This window comes from Macaca thibetana, chromosome 7, assembly GCF_024542745.1.
Source record: "Macaca thibetana thibetana isolate TM-01 chromosome 7, ASM2454274v1, whole genome shotgun sequence".
In the NCBI taxonomy this organism is placed as follows: Eukaryota; Metazoa; Chordata; class Mammalia; order Primates; family Cercopithecidae; genus Macaca; species Macaca thibetana.
In genome coordinates, this window is record NC_065584.1 from 30,827,828 (window position 1) to 30,843,945 (window position 16,118).

At 42.3% G+C, this 16,118-nt stretch overlaps 2 protein-coding genes across 7 annotated transcripts in view; both read left to right on the forward strand.

Moving 5' to 3' along the window:
- Positions 1-13,965, forward strand: part of ANGEL1 (angel homolog 1) — a 50,008-nt gene extending 36,043 nt beyond the window's left edge. For all 6 annotated transcript variants that reach the window (XM_050798708.1, XM_050798709.1, XM_050798711.1 and 3 more), the window contains 3 exons: positions 9,511-9,580; positions 10,105-10,268; positions 11,815-13,965. In XM_050798708.1, coding sequence (XP_050654665.1) covers positions 9,511-9,580; positions 10,105-10,268; positions 11,815-11,975 — 395 coding nt within the window. In that variant the 3' untranslated portion in view covers positions 11,976-13,965. The remainder of the gene's footprint in view (positions 1-9,510; positions 9,581-10,104; positions 10,269-11,814) is intronic.
- LOC126959565 (uncharacterized) lies at positions 12,872-13,965 on the forward strand. Its single transcript, XM_050798881.1, has one exon. It carries the CDS (start codon positions 12,872-12,874, stop codon positions 13,493-13,495), a length of 624 nt encoding a protein of 207 aa, XP_050654838.1. The 3' UTR covers positions 13,496-13,965.
- Positions 13,966-16,118: the final 2,153 nt, after the last annotated feature.

Sequence of the window (16,118 nt, forward strand, 5' to 3'; positions counted from 1 at the left end):
ACTAAAGATGTAGGAGAATTAATACTAAGACATTCTAGTGAGGTTCTTGGAAGTCAAAGATGAAAGAGTCTTTTGGGCAAAAAAAAAAAAAAGATGTAGGAGAATTAATACTAAGACATTCTAGTGAGGTTCCTAGAAGTCAAAGATGAAAGAGTCTTTTGGGCAGTTAAAAGATTGAGCTACTTTGAAGTCTAGCAGTAATGAGGTTGACCTCAGACCATTTTTTTTTCTTTTTCTTTTTTTTTTTTTTTTTGAGACAGAGTCTTGCTTTGTCATCCAGACTGGAGTGCAGAGGTGCTATCTTGGCTCGCTGCAACCTCCGCCTCCTGGGTTCGAGTAATTCTCCTGCCTCAGCCTCCCCAATAGCTGGGACTCTGGGCATGCACCACCATGCATGGCTAATTTTTTTGTATTTTTAGTAGAGATGGGGTTTCACCATGTTGGCCAGGCTGGTCTCAAACACCTGACCTCAGGTGATCTGCCCACCTCAGCCTCCCAAAGTGCTAGGATTACAGATGTGAGCCAGCGCACCCGGAAGACTTCAGACTTCTTAATATTGACATCCAACTCCAGAAGACAGTGGATTAAGGTTTCTAGGAAAGAAGATATAGTTCAAGAATATTATACTCAACTAACAACCTTTCTTCAAGAAACTACTAGAGGAGTAGCTGAAGGCAACCAAGCAATGGCTGGGAAAACTATAGTAAAAGGACTGCTGATTAACACTGAATTTATTTTTTTCTTGCAAGAGTTTAATTTGAATTGGCGTTTTTCACAGAGCAACAAACATGTCTGTGGCCCAGTTTATTTTTAATTGCAAAGTGAAAGTATTATTACAGCTCTGTCAATAGCAATAGTAATAACAATGATGGCCACCCTATATTGAGTGAACCAGCAGGTACAGGAACTGGGATAAGTAAATTCTGTGTCAGTCAGGTTCAGGCAGAGGAGCTCAGTGGTTTAGGATTACAAAAACAGTAACAGGATCTCACTTAGATAATTTCATATTAAGAATAGGTTATTTAAATCAGTGATGTACTTGAATGAAACATAAAATAAATAGTAACAAAATTAAACCAAGAACCTTTAAAATATATACTGACAACCACTTTGTAGGTAGAAAAGACTCATTCTATAGGGGCAAAATAGCCAGTTCCCCAAAGGTGCGAAATAACAGTAGTATTTTGAAAATTGAGATTAGATTTGGGTAAACACACTCATTCTCCACATACTCTGAATGTACCCTTCTGTTTGTTCAATGCTCCTACCCAGGGCTGAACAGGCTCTTGATGAATCTCTTTTAAAGACTCTAAATCTAAATTTTTTTTTTTTCATGACAGAGTCTCACTGTTTCACCCAGGCTGGAGTGCAGTGGTACAGTTGCGGCTCACTGTGTAGCCTTGATCTCCTAGGCTCGAGTGATCCTCCCACCTCAGCCTTCCGAGTAGCTGGGACTATAGGCACATGATACCATGCCAAGCTAATTTTTGTAATTTTTGTAGACATGGGGTTTCACCATGTTGCCAAGTCTGGTCCCGAACTCTTGAGCTCAAGCCTTCCTCCCGACTCGACCTCTCAAAGTGCTAGGATTATAGGAGTGAGCCACCATGCCCAGCCAACTATCCTTATTTTAAAAGGGCCATGAATGGAGTACAAGGAGATCTTAGTGTGTGAGTTCATTTTTTCTAGAGGCTCTGTTTAGATATGCTAACAATATTTCCAGTTCAATACCAGAATCATCCAACCCAACCGTGCATTTCAAAACATGACAACTTAACTGTGACACTAGCTTGAATGGGGAGCCTTGGAGTACAAAGAAAGATTCAGTGCTAGGTTTGATGGTTTGATTTTCCCATAAGCTGACATGGCATTGTAGTGGAGCATTCTGCGCCATCAATGTGTATAATAAAATACATTGTGATTTTTACTATTTCCAACTCCCTTTGTTTTTTTTTTTTTGTTTGTTTGTTTTGGTTTTTTTTTTTTGAGACGGAGTCTCACTCTGTCACTCAGGTTAGAGTGCCATGACACAATCTTGGCTCACCGCAACCTTTGCCTCCTGGGTTCAAGCAATTCTTGTGCCTCAGCCTCCCGAGTAACTGGGATATACAGGCATGTGACACCATGCCCAGATGGTTTTTGTATTTTTAGTAGAAACAGGGTTTCACCACGTTGGCCAGGCTGGTCTTAAACTCCTGGCCTTAAATGATCCACCCACCTTGGCCTCCCAAAGGGCTGGGATTACAGGTGTGAGCCACCAGGCCCAGCCCCCAACTCCCTTTGTAATGGAATAATTTGTTAAAAGGGTATTTAATTTTTAAGTTCTCCCTCATTGTTAACATTTCTATTATGAATGATTTCTTTTTTCCAGTATGGTTCTTAAAGATACTGTCTTAGTCCATTTGGGCTGTTGTAACAAGATACCATAAACTGGGTAGCTTTTAAACAATAGAAATTTATTTCTCATGGTTCTAGAGGCCGGGAAGTTGAAGATCAAGGCACTGGCAGAGGCTGGGTACAATGGTTCACACCTGTAATCCTAGCACTTTGGGAGGCTGAGATGGAAGGATTACTTGAGGCCAGGAGTTTGAGACCAGTCTGAGCAACATAGCAAGACCCTGTCTCTACAGAAAATTCAAAAAGATGAGTTGGGCATGATGGCATGCAACTGTAGCCTTAGCTACTCAGGAGGCTGAGGTGGGAGGATCACTTGAGCCCAGAAGTTTGAAGTTACAGTGAGCTATGATTGCCCCACTGCACTCCCGCCTCGGCAACAGAGACCCTGTCTTTAAAAAAAAAAAAAGGGCACTGGCAAATTTGGTGTCTGGTGAGGGCCTGCTTCCTGATTCATGAGCATCATCTTCTCAATGGTGGAAGAGGAAGAGGAAAGGGGTCTCTTTTGGGCATCTTTTATAAGATCACTAATCCTATCCGTGAGGACCCCACACTCATGACCTAATCACCTCCCAAGGTGCCAAGTGCCACCTCCTGCTGTCATCACTGTGGGGGTTAGGATTTCAACATATGAATTTGGTTGTGGGGACACAAACATTTAGACCATAGCAGACATTAAAAGAAATTACTGTGTTTTCTTTCTCTTAGGCACTGGCCCATTACACTGAATCTTGGAGCTTTAAGTCTTTTAACAAGTAAGAGCAAACCATGTGCACAATTTAGCACATTACAGAAAAGGCAATTGCTAATGGGTGATTTTTATAAACTCCTAGTTAACAAACTGACCAGAAGGTCACATAGTCACACAGCAAAGGCTAAGGCTATCTGGTCAGTTTTCTTTTTCTTTTCTTTTCTTTTTTGAGACAGGGTCTCACTCTGTTGCCCAGGCTGGAGTGCCCAGAGTCTCACTCTGTTGCTCACTGCAACCTCTGTCTCCTGGGCTCAAATGATTCTCCTGCCTCAGCCTCCCAAGTAGCTGGGATTGCAGGTGCGTGCCACCATGCCCAGCTAACTTTTTGTAGTCTTAGTAGAGATAGGGTTTCACCATGTTGGCCAAGCTGGTCTTGAATCCTGGCCTCAAGTGATCCCCCCGCCTGAGCCTCCCAAAGTGCTAGGATTACAGGTGTGAGCCACTGTGTCTGGCCTGTCTGGTCAGTTTTCTAAGCAGAAAAGTTAATTTTAGCTTGTTTGTTTTTTAACAAGCCTACAGCTAACATAAAAGAGCGGGAAAGTCCTAAATCCAGCTTCTCTACTGGCTGTTGTGTGATACAACTGAGGATCCTCTTCCCAAGTACTTGTAGAGGAACTTGCATGTGTTTGGCTGCTACTGTTGCTGAATGGGCCCAGGAAGAGGCTGGAGCTCATGTAGAGGTAGCAGCTCATGTGACCTAGAGCAGAGTAGATGGAAGCCTTAAGTCCTGTATAACTGCCAGAGCAGTACTGTTTGTTCACAGTGCTGCATGGTAAACATGGTGTCTAGGGAAATCATGTTTAAGATCCTGCAGGTCACTGTGACTTTGTGTGTGTGTGTGTGTGTGTGTGTGGCATATTGTAATTATAAAGGATGTAACTCAAAGATACTAGTGTTAAAAATGTTTATGCTCCAAATAACATTGCATCAACAATGACAAAGTGAAACCATAGGCTGTAACATGGAGTAATGGACAATAACTAAAGGTAGAAGGCTTTAATTGATCTTTCTGAGTCTGCAGTAGATCAGGTAGATAAAAGATGACTAAGAATATAGAATAACTAAGTAACATGTCGGATGATAAATCTGATTCATATATATCAAACACCGAACATTGACAGCAGAGAGGACATTTTCTTTCTAAGAATTCATAGGAAATTCTTAGGAATTGATCATATATTAGATCATAAAGCACATGCAATAAACATGTAAGTTAAAATTGAAAAAGAGGCTGGGCACAGTGGCTGATGCCTGTAATCCAGAACTTTGGGAGGCTGGCTGAAGCAAGTGATTCTCTTGAGTCCTGGAGTTCGAAATAAGCCTGTGCAATGTGGCAAAACCCTGTCTCTGCAAAAAATAGAAAAATTAGCCAGGCATGGTGGCATGTGCCTATACTCCCAGCCACCCAGAGGCTAAGGTGAAAGGATGGCTTGAGCCCGGAAGGTCAAGGCTGCAGTGAGCTGTGATCACACCTCTGCCTGAGTGACAGAGCGAGACCCTAACTCAAAAAAAAAAAAAAAAAAAAAAAGAAAAAGAAAAAAATACTGTGAACTGGACATTTAAAAAACTTTTTGATCAAAGAGGAAAATTTAAACTGAAATTGCAGAATATCTGGAAAATAACAATAATGAAAATACCATTATATTTGTTAGATATAGCTAAAATGGTGTTCAGGGAAAAATTCATAGAATTACATAGAATATTTAGAATCAGAATGATATTAATAGATATGAAGGGATGAAAGTGAATTAAGGCACCCAGTTCAAGAAATTAGAAAAAAGAAAGAAACCGAAAGCAGAAGGAAAGAAGATTCAAATGGAAATAATTTTAAAAACAGAAAAATGGAAGAACTCATAAACCCTTAAGAGTTGGTTGCTTGGATGAAAAACAGCTGTCAATTAAAAAAGCTCATTAGCTAACCTATGTAAGGGGGAAAAGAGGAGCAGTAACAAGCATCCAGATGCAGAGGAATCAAGAATCACAAGGGTTTTTGTTGTTGTCTTTGCTCCACTAAGTGCAAAAGAAATGGAAAGTTTGGTTGGCATATAAATGTAATTTACTAAAACTGATTCCCATGGAGATTGTCTAAATAGATTAATGACCATGGGGTGAAAAATAATAGGAAAAGTTCTCAGAGATACAGTCCCTCAGAAACACCAGGCTCAGATTGATAGGGAATGTCCTCAAACCTTTCAAAACATATATTTCCATTATTTAAATTGTTACAAAGTACAGACAGAGAAAGGGGCCAGGTTATTTTTATGAAATAATATTGACACCGACACCTGACAAATACGCAGAAAGAGAAAACTACAGACTCTAATGTTCTCCACCTATGAATATTGATGCAAAAAAATTTAAATGGAAGATCAGGAAACAAAATCTAGCAGCACATTGAAAGAGTAATATACCATGACCAACTGGAGTTTATTAGAAATATAGGGATAGTTCAATATTGAGATATCTATTAACATAATTTTATATATGTGTGAAATCTAAAATATATGAAACCTGTGCCATTCTCTGTATAGATGTTGAAGAGACATCTGTTAACCTTCAACATCTATTCTAGATTCTTTTAAAATGAACCCTCTTAAGAAAAAAATGGATAATTTCTTACACCATTGAAATATATTTATTTCAACTCCAAACAGCATCTTGATTAAAGAAAAAATCTCTAATAGCATTCCTGTTAAAGTTAGGAACAAGACAAGGACAAGACTATCATGATTTAACTGTGTTTGGAGATACCAGCCAACAGAATTAGAAGTAGAAAATAGAAATATAGCAAAATAGAAGCATAAAAGTGGAAAGGAGGGGGTAAATTATTACTTGCTGATGATATTGTTTTAAAACTGGTAATCCAAGAGAATAAACTAAAACAGCATTAAGCATTGAGATAATTCTGGAAGGTAAACTGGGTACACAATTAATGTGCAGAACTTAGTAGTGTTCCTTTATAAAGATACATGTTTATTAAAAGATATAATGAAAAAAATACACTGTGTAAGAACAACAAAAAGAAAAAATATAGAAATCTAACAGGAAGAATATAAGGCATATAAAGGGGAATTTCTTTCTTCTTTTTTTTTTTTTTGAGATGGAGTCTCGCTCTGTTGCTCACGCTGGAGTGCAGTGGCACGATCTCGGCTCACTGCAATCTCTGCCTCCGATGTTCAAGTGATTCTTCTGCCTCAACTCCCGAGTAGCTGGGGTTACAGGCACCCACCACCACGCCCGGCTAATTGTTTGTATTTTTAGTAGAGACGGGGTTTCACCGTTTTAGCCAGGATGGTCTCAATCTCCTGACCTCGTGATCTGCCTGCCCCAGCCTCCCAAAGTTCTGGGATTACAGGCGTGAGCCACCGCGCCTGGCCTAAGTGGGTATTTCATTTCATCTAAACTATCAAATATATTGGCATGAAGTTGTTCATAACATTCCCATATCCTTTTTTTGAACAGTTTTACTGAGATGAAATTCACATGTCATAAAATCCTCCCATTTTAAGTGTGTAATTAATTGGCTTTTAGTATATTCAGGGTTGTGCGACCATCACCATGATCTAATTTCAGAACATTTTCATCACCCACAAAGGAAACCTTACACCCATGAGTCACTTTCCATTCACTTCTCCCCTTGTCAAAAATCAATTGACCATAGATGTATGTTTTTCTGGACTCTCAGTTCTGTTCCCTTCCTGTCTGTGTCTGTCCTTATGCCAGAACCACACTGTCTTGGTTACAATAGTTTTGTATATAGTAGTCCACCTTCTCAGTGATTTTGCCTTCCTTGGTTTCAGTTACTCATGGTCAACTGAGGTTCAAAAACATTAAGATACTCTGAGGGAGAGAGAGACCACATTCACATACCTTATTACAATATATTGTTATAATTGTTCTATTTTATTATTAGTTATCGTTAATCTTTTACTGTACATAATTTATAAAGTCAGCTTTATTATAGGTATGTTTAGGAAAAAACAGTATATTTAGGGTTTGGTACTGTCCATTGTTTCAGGCATCTGCTGGGGGTCTGGGTATGTATCCCCCATGGATAAGGTGGATTACTGTACTTTTGAAATAAGGATGAGTAAGTTCTCTGACTTTGTTGTTTTTAAGATGATTTTTGTCTCTTCTGGGTCTCTTGCATTTCCACATGAAATTTAGGATCATCATATCCATTTCTGCAAAAAAAAAAAAAAAAAAAAAAAAAAACCAAAAACCAACCAGTTGGGATTTTGATAGGCATCTACAAATCTTTCCTTTCCTTTCCTTTTTATTCCTCCTTTTTCTCCTCCTCTCCCCTTTCCTCCCTCTTCTTCCTTCCCCTCCCCTCTTCCTTCTCCTCCCCTCTCCTCTTTCCTTTTTTCCCCTCTCCCCTCCTCTCCTTTTTCTTCTCTCCCCTTTCCTTTCTTTCCTTTCTGTGACAGGGACTCAGTCTGTTGCCTAGGGAACTATTGCCATTTTAACAATATTGTCTTATGGCCAATGAACATGGGCTGGTTTTCCTTATTTAGATCTTTAATTTCTTTCCAAGTTTTGTAATTTTTAGTGTTCCTACACTATTTTTATTAAATTTTTCCTAATCATTTCATTTTTTGATGCTATTGTAGATGGAATTGTTTTCTTTATTTCATATTTGGATTGTTGATTGCTACTGTATAGAAGTATTTTGTGTATTGATCTTGTACCTGCAATCTTGCTGAACTCATTTATTAGTTCTAATAGTTTCTTAGTGGATTTCTTAGGATTTTCTCTATATAAGATCATGTCATCTTGCAAATAGAAATAGTATTCCTTCTACTCCAATCTGGATACCTTTTATTTCTTTTTCTGTCATAAATACTCTGACTAAAACTTTTGGTACAGTGTCAAATAGAACTGGTGAGAACAGACACCCTTTTGTTTCTGATCTTAAGGGTAAAGCTTTCAGTCTTTCATCATTAAGTATGATATTAGCTGTGAGTTTTTTATAGATTCTCTTTATCAGATTGAGAAAGTTTTCTTCTATTCCTAGTTTTTTGAGTGTTTTTAACTCATGAAAGGGTGTTGGATTTTGTCAAATGTTTTTCCTCTGTCCAGATAATCATGTGGCTTTTTTTTTTTTTTTTCAAACTTAAGTCTTCTATTGTGACGTATCACATTCTATGATTTTCAGATGTTAAACCATGCTGACATTCCTAGGATAAATCTTATTTGTTCATAGTCTATAATCATTTTATATTTTGCTGGATTTGGTTTGCTGATATTTTATTGAGGAATTTTACATCTGTATTCATAAGGGATATTGGTCTATAGTTTTTGTTGTGACATTTTATCTAGTTTTGGTGTCAGAGTAATGCCTCATGAGTTAAGTGTCTCCTCTTTTTTTTTTTGGAAGTGTTTGTGAAGGATTTGTATGAATTCCTCTTGAAATGTGTGCTGGAATTCTACAGTGAAGCCATTGAGCCTGGTGTTTTCTTTGTGGGATGTTTTAAAATTACAGATTCAGTCTCTTTATTTGTTATAGGCGTATTCAGATTTTCTGTTTTTTCTTGAGTTATTTTGCATAGTTTGTGTCTTTCTAGGAATTTTTCAATTTTATATGAGTTATCCAATTTGTTGGTATCTAGTTATTTATAGCATTCACTTATAGTTATTTTTTATTTCTAAATGGCTGGTGATGGCCCCTCTTTCATTTCTGATTTTAGTAATTTGAGTATTCTGTTTTCTTGGTCTAGCTGAGGGCTTGTCAGTGTTGTTGCTGATCCTTGTTATCCTGCTAATGTTAGTAGGATCTGTACTAATGTCCCTTCTTTCTTTCCTGATACTGGAAATTTGTATCTTCCTTTTTTAACATTCGTATGTATAATATGTATGTGTGTGCTTATAGATGTATACATATATGTAATGTGTATGTATATATACATGTATGCATACATACATAGACACACACAGTGGATGGTATGTAATAGAAAGTCTTTGAAGGAATATACCAGGAATTTGGTAACATTGGTGGCTTCTGGAGAAGAGAATTGAGTGGCAGAGGAGGGCAAATGAGAGGGAAACTTCACTGATATTTTTTGCTACATTTTGATTTTGTACCATGTGACTATATGGCTTTTTTTTTTTTTTTTAATCAAAGAAAAACAAAGGTGAGGAGCCACAGAAGATAATGCTGTGTTAGACGCCCTACATCTGCTTTCTGAGGTTTTTGACTTTGGTTTATAGTCATCTTCTCCTCCTCACTGTTTCTCTTCCCTTTCTCCTCCTGGATCCTTCTGAAGCAGTCCAGTCAAGTATCAGAGGGATTTTAGGGTGAAAGGTTCTGACCCTGTTTCACTGTCTGTGGATGAGAAAACCTTTTTCTCTCTGGTCCTCTGCAGAGCGACCTGCAGGTTGGGCTGAGTCTGTCTTTGAGGAAGACACATCGGAGCTTGAGCCTGCCTCCTCCAGGTAACCTTCTCCAGTTCTCTTCTGTTTTCAATCCAGCCCTAGCCTTGATGTAAGAGAGAGATTCCCACTGGTTGTCCTGAGGCTGACTTGGGGGAGCACTTTTTGATAAGCTCTTTTTCCCCTAATATCTGCTAAGCTTATAGAGGGTTATGTAGGTATGCAGAAGCCAGAGGTGACCCACCCATATTCCTGCAGGTGAAAAGGCTATGTACTCTTTCCTCAGAGGGTAAAGCCTCACAAAAGAGGCCTGGGCCCCAGACAGGGGTACATTGGGTATACTTTACCAGGTAACAAGCAGATAGTGGGGGATAAGGCGTGTCAGGGAGTTTCAGTACAAATGTGTGTTTCTAGGCTAATTTTAGCTAAGACTGCCAGCCCCTTGTTAGCATGGGAAGGAATTGGCTGAGATTGAGTCATTTGAGATCATCCTTTTAAAAAAAATCTTCATAAAACCCACAGAAAAAGTGACCTAGGGAAAATTTAGTAATTTTTGTTGACTAATATTTCCCCCTTCATCCCTGTAGGACTGTAGGTACCATCCAGCACTGCCTCCACCTGACCTCAGTATATACCCACTTCCTGCCCCAGCGTGGCCGCCCAGAGGTCACTACAATGCCATTGGGTCTTGGAATGACAGTAGATTACATCTTCTTCTCAGCTGAGTCCTGCGAAAATGGGAACAGAACTGGTAAGCCTGATGTATCCTGGGTTCCTCCACCCCTAGGTCCCTGGGAACAGCTAATGGTAGGTCAGGCATTTGGTAGCATGTCTTGGGCTGCTGGGATTTAACCAGTAAAGGAGCAGATTTCATACCTCCCTTGCGCAGGTCCTCCTTATCATTCTCCCCATAGGCCACTTGCCTGCCTTGTCTCTTTTTACTGTTGCAGCATTAAAGAGAGGAGGGTAGGACAATCACTCCAATCCCCATTTTAGAGGTAAAAATAGAGATCTAGGAAGTGGTTGAATTTGTTTAATGACAGCCACTGAGTGGGGGACTTGGTTAGGTTAGAGACCTTATTTTCTGTCTCCTCTCCCCATACCAGTAGGCACAGTATAGCAGTCTCCCAGCCCCATGCCTGTATTGTGTAAAGAATGTTTCTTTTTCGCCAGGCATGTGTATTACTGTTATGGCCAGGCACGTGTATTACTGGTTCACACCAGTAATCCCAGCACTTTGGGAGGCCAAGGTGGGTGGATCACTTGAGGTTAGGAGTGAGACCAGCCTAGCCACATGATGAAACCCTGTCTCTACTAAAAATACAAAAAATTAGCCAGATGTGGTGGTGGTGCCTGTAATCCCAGCTACTTGGGAAGCGAGGCAGGAGAATCGCTTGAAATCGGGAGGCGGAGGTTACAGTCAGCCAAGATCGCGCCACTGCACTCCAGCCTGGGCAACAAGCATAAAACTCTGTCTCAAAAAAAAAAAATTGGCCAGGCATGGTGGCAGGTGCCTATAATTCCAGCTACTCAGGAGGTTGAGGCAGGAGAATCACTTGAACAAGGGAGACTGTACCACTGTACTCCAGCCTGGGCGACAGAGCAAGACTCTGTCACCAAAAAAAGAAAAAAAAAAATTTTTTTTAAAGTATTTGAATTGATGGCTTATGTTTAAAATTCAGATTTTATGGGCTGGGCGCAGTGGCTCACACCTGTAATCCCAGCACTTTGGGAGGCCGAGGTGGGTAGATCACGAGGTCAGGAGTTCAAGACCAGCCTGGCCAAGATGGTGAAACCCCATCTCTACTAAAAATACAAAAATTAGCTAGGCATGGCGGCAGGCACCTGTAATCCCAGCTACTCAGGAAGCTGAGGCAGGAGAATCGCTTGAACCCGGGGGTCGGAGGTTGCAGTGAGCTGAGATTCGCCACTGCACTTCAGCCTGGGCAACGGAGTGAGACTCCATCTAAAAAAAAAAAAAAAAAAAATCAGATTTTATATAGAAAACCTGGATCTCTAGCTTCTCTTGGAAAATCAAAAGATCTTGTAATGGTGGGCTCTCCAGCTTGCCCCAGTCCCCCAGAACTCACCTGTCTATATTCGTTGATGATATTATGGAGTATCTCTGAGAAAATGAGGCCTCTTCAGCCAGATGCTGCAAGAGGAGGTGAGGGGCGGTGGGCAGCCAAGGGGATGCAGCCTGCAGAAGGCATAGTTCCCAGAGGGCTCTGCCACTGCCTGCCCATGCAGCGTGGCTGTGGCTGCTTTTACCCATTGGCTTTTGCTTTGTGCTCCAGATCACAGGCTGTATCGAGATGGAACTCTCAAGCTCCTGGGTCGTCTCTCCCTTCTCTCTGAAGAGATTCTCTGGGCTGCCAATGGCTTACCCAACCCCTTCTGCTCTTCAGACCACCTCTGCCTGCTAGCCAGCTTCGGGATGGAAGTCACCGCTCCATGACGGGGCTCCCAGGGGAAGAGAGCTTCTCTTTCAGAAGAGCTCACTGGATCAGAGACTGTGGAAAAATCCCATGCTTCTGGAAACTTAGATCCAAGAAACTTACATCCCCTCCCTTCCCCCTCCTTGTTCCCTTTTTCCCATGGTTAGATTTTCTCCAGGCCTGGCCGCGTTCTCTGCCTGTGGTCCTTGCCTCACCCCAACCTCTTCCTAATCCTGTGCCACACACTCAGTGGCCTTGGGAGAGGCAGAAGGGGGGCTCCCCCTTCCTTCCATGTATCCAGAGCTCCCCCTTGATTTTTAATTACCAGGGTTGTGGGAGTTATTGATTTCATTGGTTATTTGCTTTCAGGCTGTTTCTTGGTGTACCTTCTGACCTGACCTTTTCCCTGCCTTCAGGACCTCTGGGCCCAGCCCTCTTGCCAGGCATGCACATGTGAGATATGCATATCATGTAGGTGTCCTCTTGGGGTGAGACTGTTCTGCACAGCCATGCCTGCCTCTGACCAGTCTACTTTTCACATTGGGGCTGTAGGCCTAGGAGCAGGTTCAGAGTCTTCCCAAGTACCTGTGTATGACTAGGCAGCAGCAGGGCATGGCCCCATCTCTCCTTTTAGCCTCTGTGTTTCATTAGGCATTCATCCTGCCAACCAGGGCAGGCCCGGCATCTGGGCTCTGGGAACAAATGGGGCCCACATCCTGGAGTGGCAAATTTTGGGGGATGCGCTACTTGTCCCAGCGGGCTCTGTGCCTCCAACCCAGAGCTCCCTACAGACCTGGTGTAATTTCTCAAGGGCCCATCCCTTTCCCCAGGCTTCCCTGAGGGAGGTGGAAGTTTGAACCCTTATGTGGAGTTCATTGGGCTAGGGTAGTGGTATGAGGTTTAAAACTATTTAAGGATGAGGAGGAGAAAGAGTCTTCAGGAAACTCTTGTTTCACTGGACTCTGCAGTCTGCAGAACTGGGGCAAGGGTAGGAGTTCCAGTAGGGGAAGGAGCAGGTAGACTCTGCAGCTGCCTCAGGTGGGACTCAAGACCTAAACTGATTCTCTTTTCCTCTCCACTTCTAAGAAGCAATTTTCTGTTCCTCTCCTCCCACCACTTTTTACTTTCTGCTACCTCCCGTCTCCCGCTTCCCTTCCATTTCCTTTCTAGAAAACCCTGGTATTCAACTCAGTCCAAACTGCCTCAGCAGAAAGGTGGCCTTGGACAAAACTGGTCCAAGAATTTGAAGTGGCAGTGTTTGCAGATTGGCTCTGTCCAGCAAGGCTTTAGCTGCTTGTTGCCTCTGCTTTCCCTCCCCTCACACAGAGGTGCCCTGGCTTATTCAGGGGACTCCTTAGTCCACACTGTGTTACCTGCATGCCTTAATCTTTCATTGCTGGGGTGTGGCCTTGGGAGATCCTGGGCCAGCCCCTCCACACATCTCCCTAAGTCAGAGTGGCTGCTGGCCCTGGTAGATTTGAGTGCTTTTGCCTCACTCGACCTTCAGAGTGGGACTGAAGACAGTGGCCAAGAGACTTGAGTTTGGGACAGTGAGCCAGGGGTTAAGGTTCTTTCCTTTTTTTGAAAGCCAAAGACCCCGTTTGAATTGTGCTGCTGCATTCATGGTTAGAAGCTTTCCATGCCTATGTTCTAGGGAATTTATTTTTCTATGTGTGTATATTTTTAAACTTTGTTTCCTGGGTACTGGGCATGTGCCTGTCTGAGCCCCAGGTCTGTCTACACCCCACCATTCATTCTGTCTGTCCGTCCCCTGGACACTGCCGAAAAGGGTCTCAAGCCAGTGCCCTATGGGTTCCTAGGACTAGGGCCCGTTACTGTTCTCTTCTGCTGGGAAATGCAGCTTTAAAATGGCTAGCGAGGGCAGAGGGCAGGTGCTTGATAGTTTATCTTTTCCTTGCTTTCTTACTTGTTTCTGTTTTGAATATGAAATGGGGTTTTAAATGGTTATTAAACTCTTTTTCCAAATAAAGGTTTACCTTTTTTTCCCCCCATTGTTGGTCATCTTTTTAGGATCCTGAAGGGATTAGGTCCTTGAGAGAGGGCCTGAAGAATGAGGTGGGCAGAGGAAGAGACTGAGGAGCTTTTGATTTTGGGGTGGGGTCTCAAGACATAAATCTAGATTGAGAAATGTGTTGTAAGGTTTCCCTCTATTAGCTGAGGTAAATTCCCACTGCTCTGAGGCCTGGGAGGAACAGGGCTTGAGTGAAACCGCCTGCCTTGACACTGTTGGGGTATAGCTTTCTTCTATCCTTGCCAAGTGAGAGAATGACTCTTTGGACTGCTTTTCATTCTTCCTCCATCTGCTCCCCCCAATGCCTCCCTCTAGTGTCTACTGCGCTTCAGGAGGGTCTGTGCAAAGTGGGATAAGATGTGTGTTTTCTTGGTTAAAGCTATGGCAGCTGCATGAGACATGATGCGGGTGGCACATGCCTCTTGCTGAGCATCTATTTCTGATCTCTTTTGCATTCTGGAGCCAGGGCTGAGCAGTGGGCCATCTGTCGCTGGAAAAATGTCTCTTCCTTCCTAGGCCTAACTCTACTGGTGCTTTTGTCCTCCAGCCTCCCTATGCAGTAAGACCAGCCAAGCCCACATGTCCACTGGGAGCCCTGAAGCCAGGTCTGGTTTTCTGTCTTACCTGAACAGGTTCCCAGAACCCACACCAGGCCTCTGAATCAGTCTCTGAGAATCTGATTGATTTAAAGCCACTTGGTTGCTTCCATTGCACTACCTGGGTTGCAATCCACTCACTGATTTAGTAAAAAGAAAATTCAGCAGCTGGGCGCGGTGGCTCACACCTGTAATCCCAGCACTTTGGGAGGCTGAGGCGGGCGGATCACCTGAGCTCAGGAGTTCCAGACCAGCCTGACCAACATGAAGAAACCCCGTCTCTACTAAAAACACAAAATCAGCTGGGCATAATGGTGCATGCCTGTAATCCCAGCGACTTGGAAGCTGAGGCAGGAAAATCACTTAAACCTGGGAGGTGGAAGTTGCGGTGAGCCGAGATCGCGCCATTGCACTCCAGCCTGGGCAACAAGAGCGAAACTCCATCTCAAAAAAAAAAAAAAAAAAAAAAAGGAGAAAAAAGAAAACTCAGCTAGGGATTAGGAACATCATTTGTCCTCTTGGCCTGTTCGGTTGGTGACTATAGGTAAGTTACTTAACCTCTCTGTATTTCAGTTCATATTCCTTGGTGAAATAGAAATTAAAGTTAATAATCACTTCTACTTGTGAAGAGTTTTCAGATCTGAAATTGCTTTCTTTGGGCTTCGGCAAGAAAAGGGTGCTAAGAATTCCAGAGAATTACTGGTAGGAGTTGGGAGCAGATAGTTACCCCAGCCAGGCTGGACAGTTGGGCCCATTGACTGGGAAGTATTTGAAAGCCCTAAGCTTTGAGGTATATCCCCAAAAACCCCTTCCTGGCAGGGAGGGTTCCTCCTAGTTGCCTCAGTCAGTCAGCATCTGCACGGCACTTCTGTTAAGTTTACACAGTACTTCCACCTCAGCTAGCAAAGACAGTAGCACTGTGTGGTGGCGGTTTAGGTGGTGTTCAGATTCGACCTTTACATCTGAGGAAACAGAAATCCCAGAGATAGAATTGGAGACTCTCCTTTGGTTTATTTCTTACCACCCCAAATTTCTCACAAGCCTTTCCAGGATCAGGCGAGGCAGGTTTTCTTGGAAGGCAGACGCTGGTGGTGGGGGCCTGGGCTTGGGGAGCTCAGAGGCAGTTTTCTACTGGAGACCAAGACGGGAAATGGCCAGTGAGGAGGCTGCTGCTTTTTTTGTTTTGTTTTTCTCTCCAGTTCCTGCCCTGCTGTAGCTACTAACTAGAGCAATGTTCTGGTTGTTTTGTTTTTCCTTTTTAAAATTGACGTGTGATAGTTGTACATATTCTGGGGCTGCATGTGATACTTTGATATATGCATACAAACTGTAATGACCAGTCAGGATATTTAAGGATGTTTATCACCTCAAGCATTTATCTTTTCCTTGTGCTGGGAACATTCCAATTCTTCTAGCTATTTTGAAATATACAATAAATTGTTAACTGTAGTCTCCCTACTATACTATCAAATACTAGAACTTAGTCCTTCTCACCATATTTTTGTACCACCCACCTGCTCTTCATTCTCCTCCCC

Coding starts and splice junctions, on each gene's coding strand:
- LOC126959565 (XM_050798881.1), top strand. CDS start 12,872: ATGAGGAGGAGAAAGAGTCTTCAGGAAACTCTTGTTTCACTGGACTCT.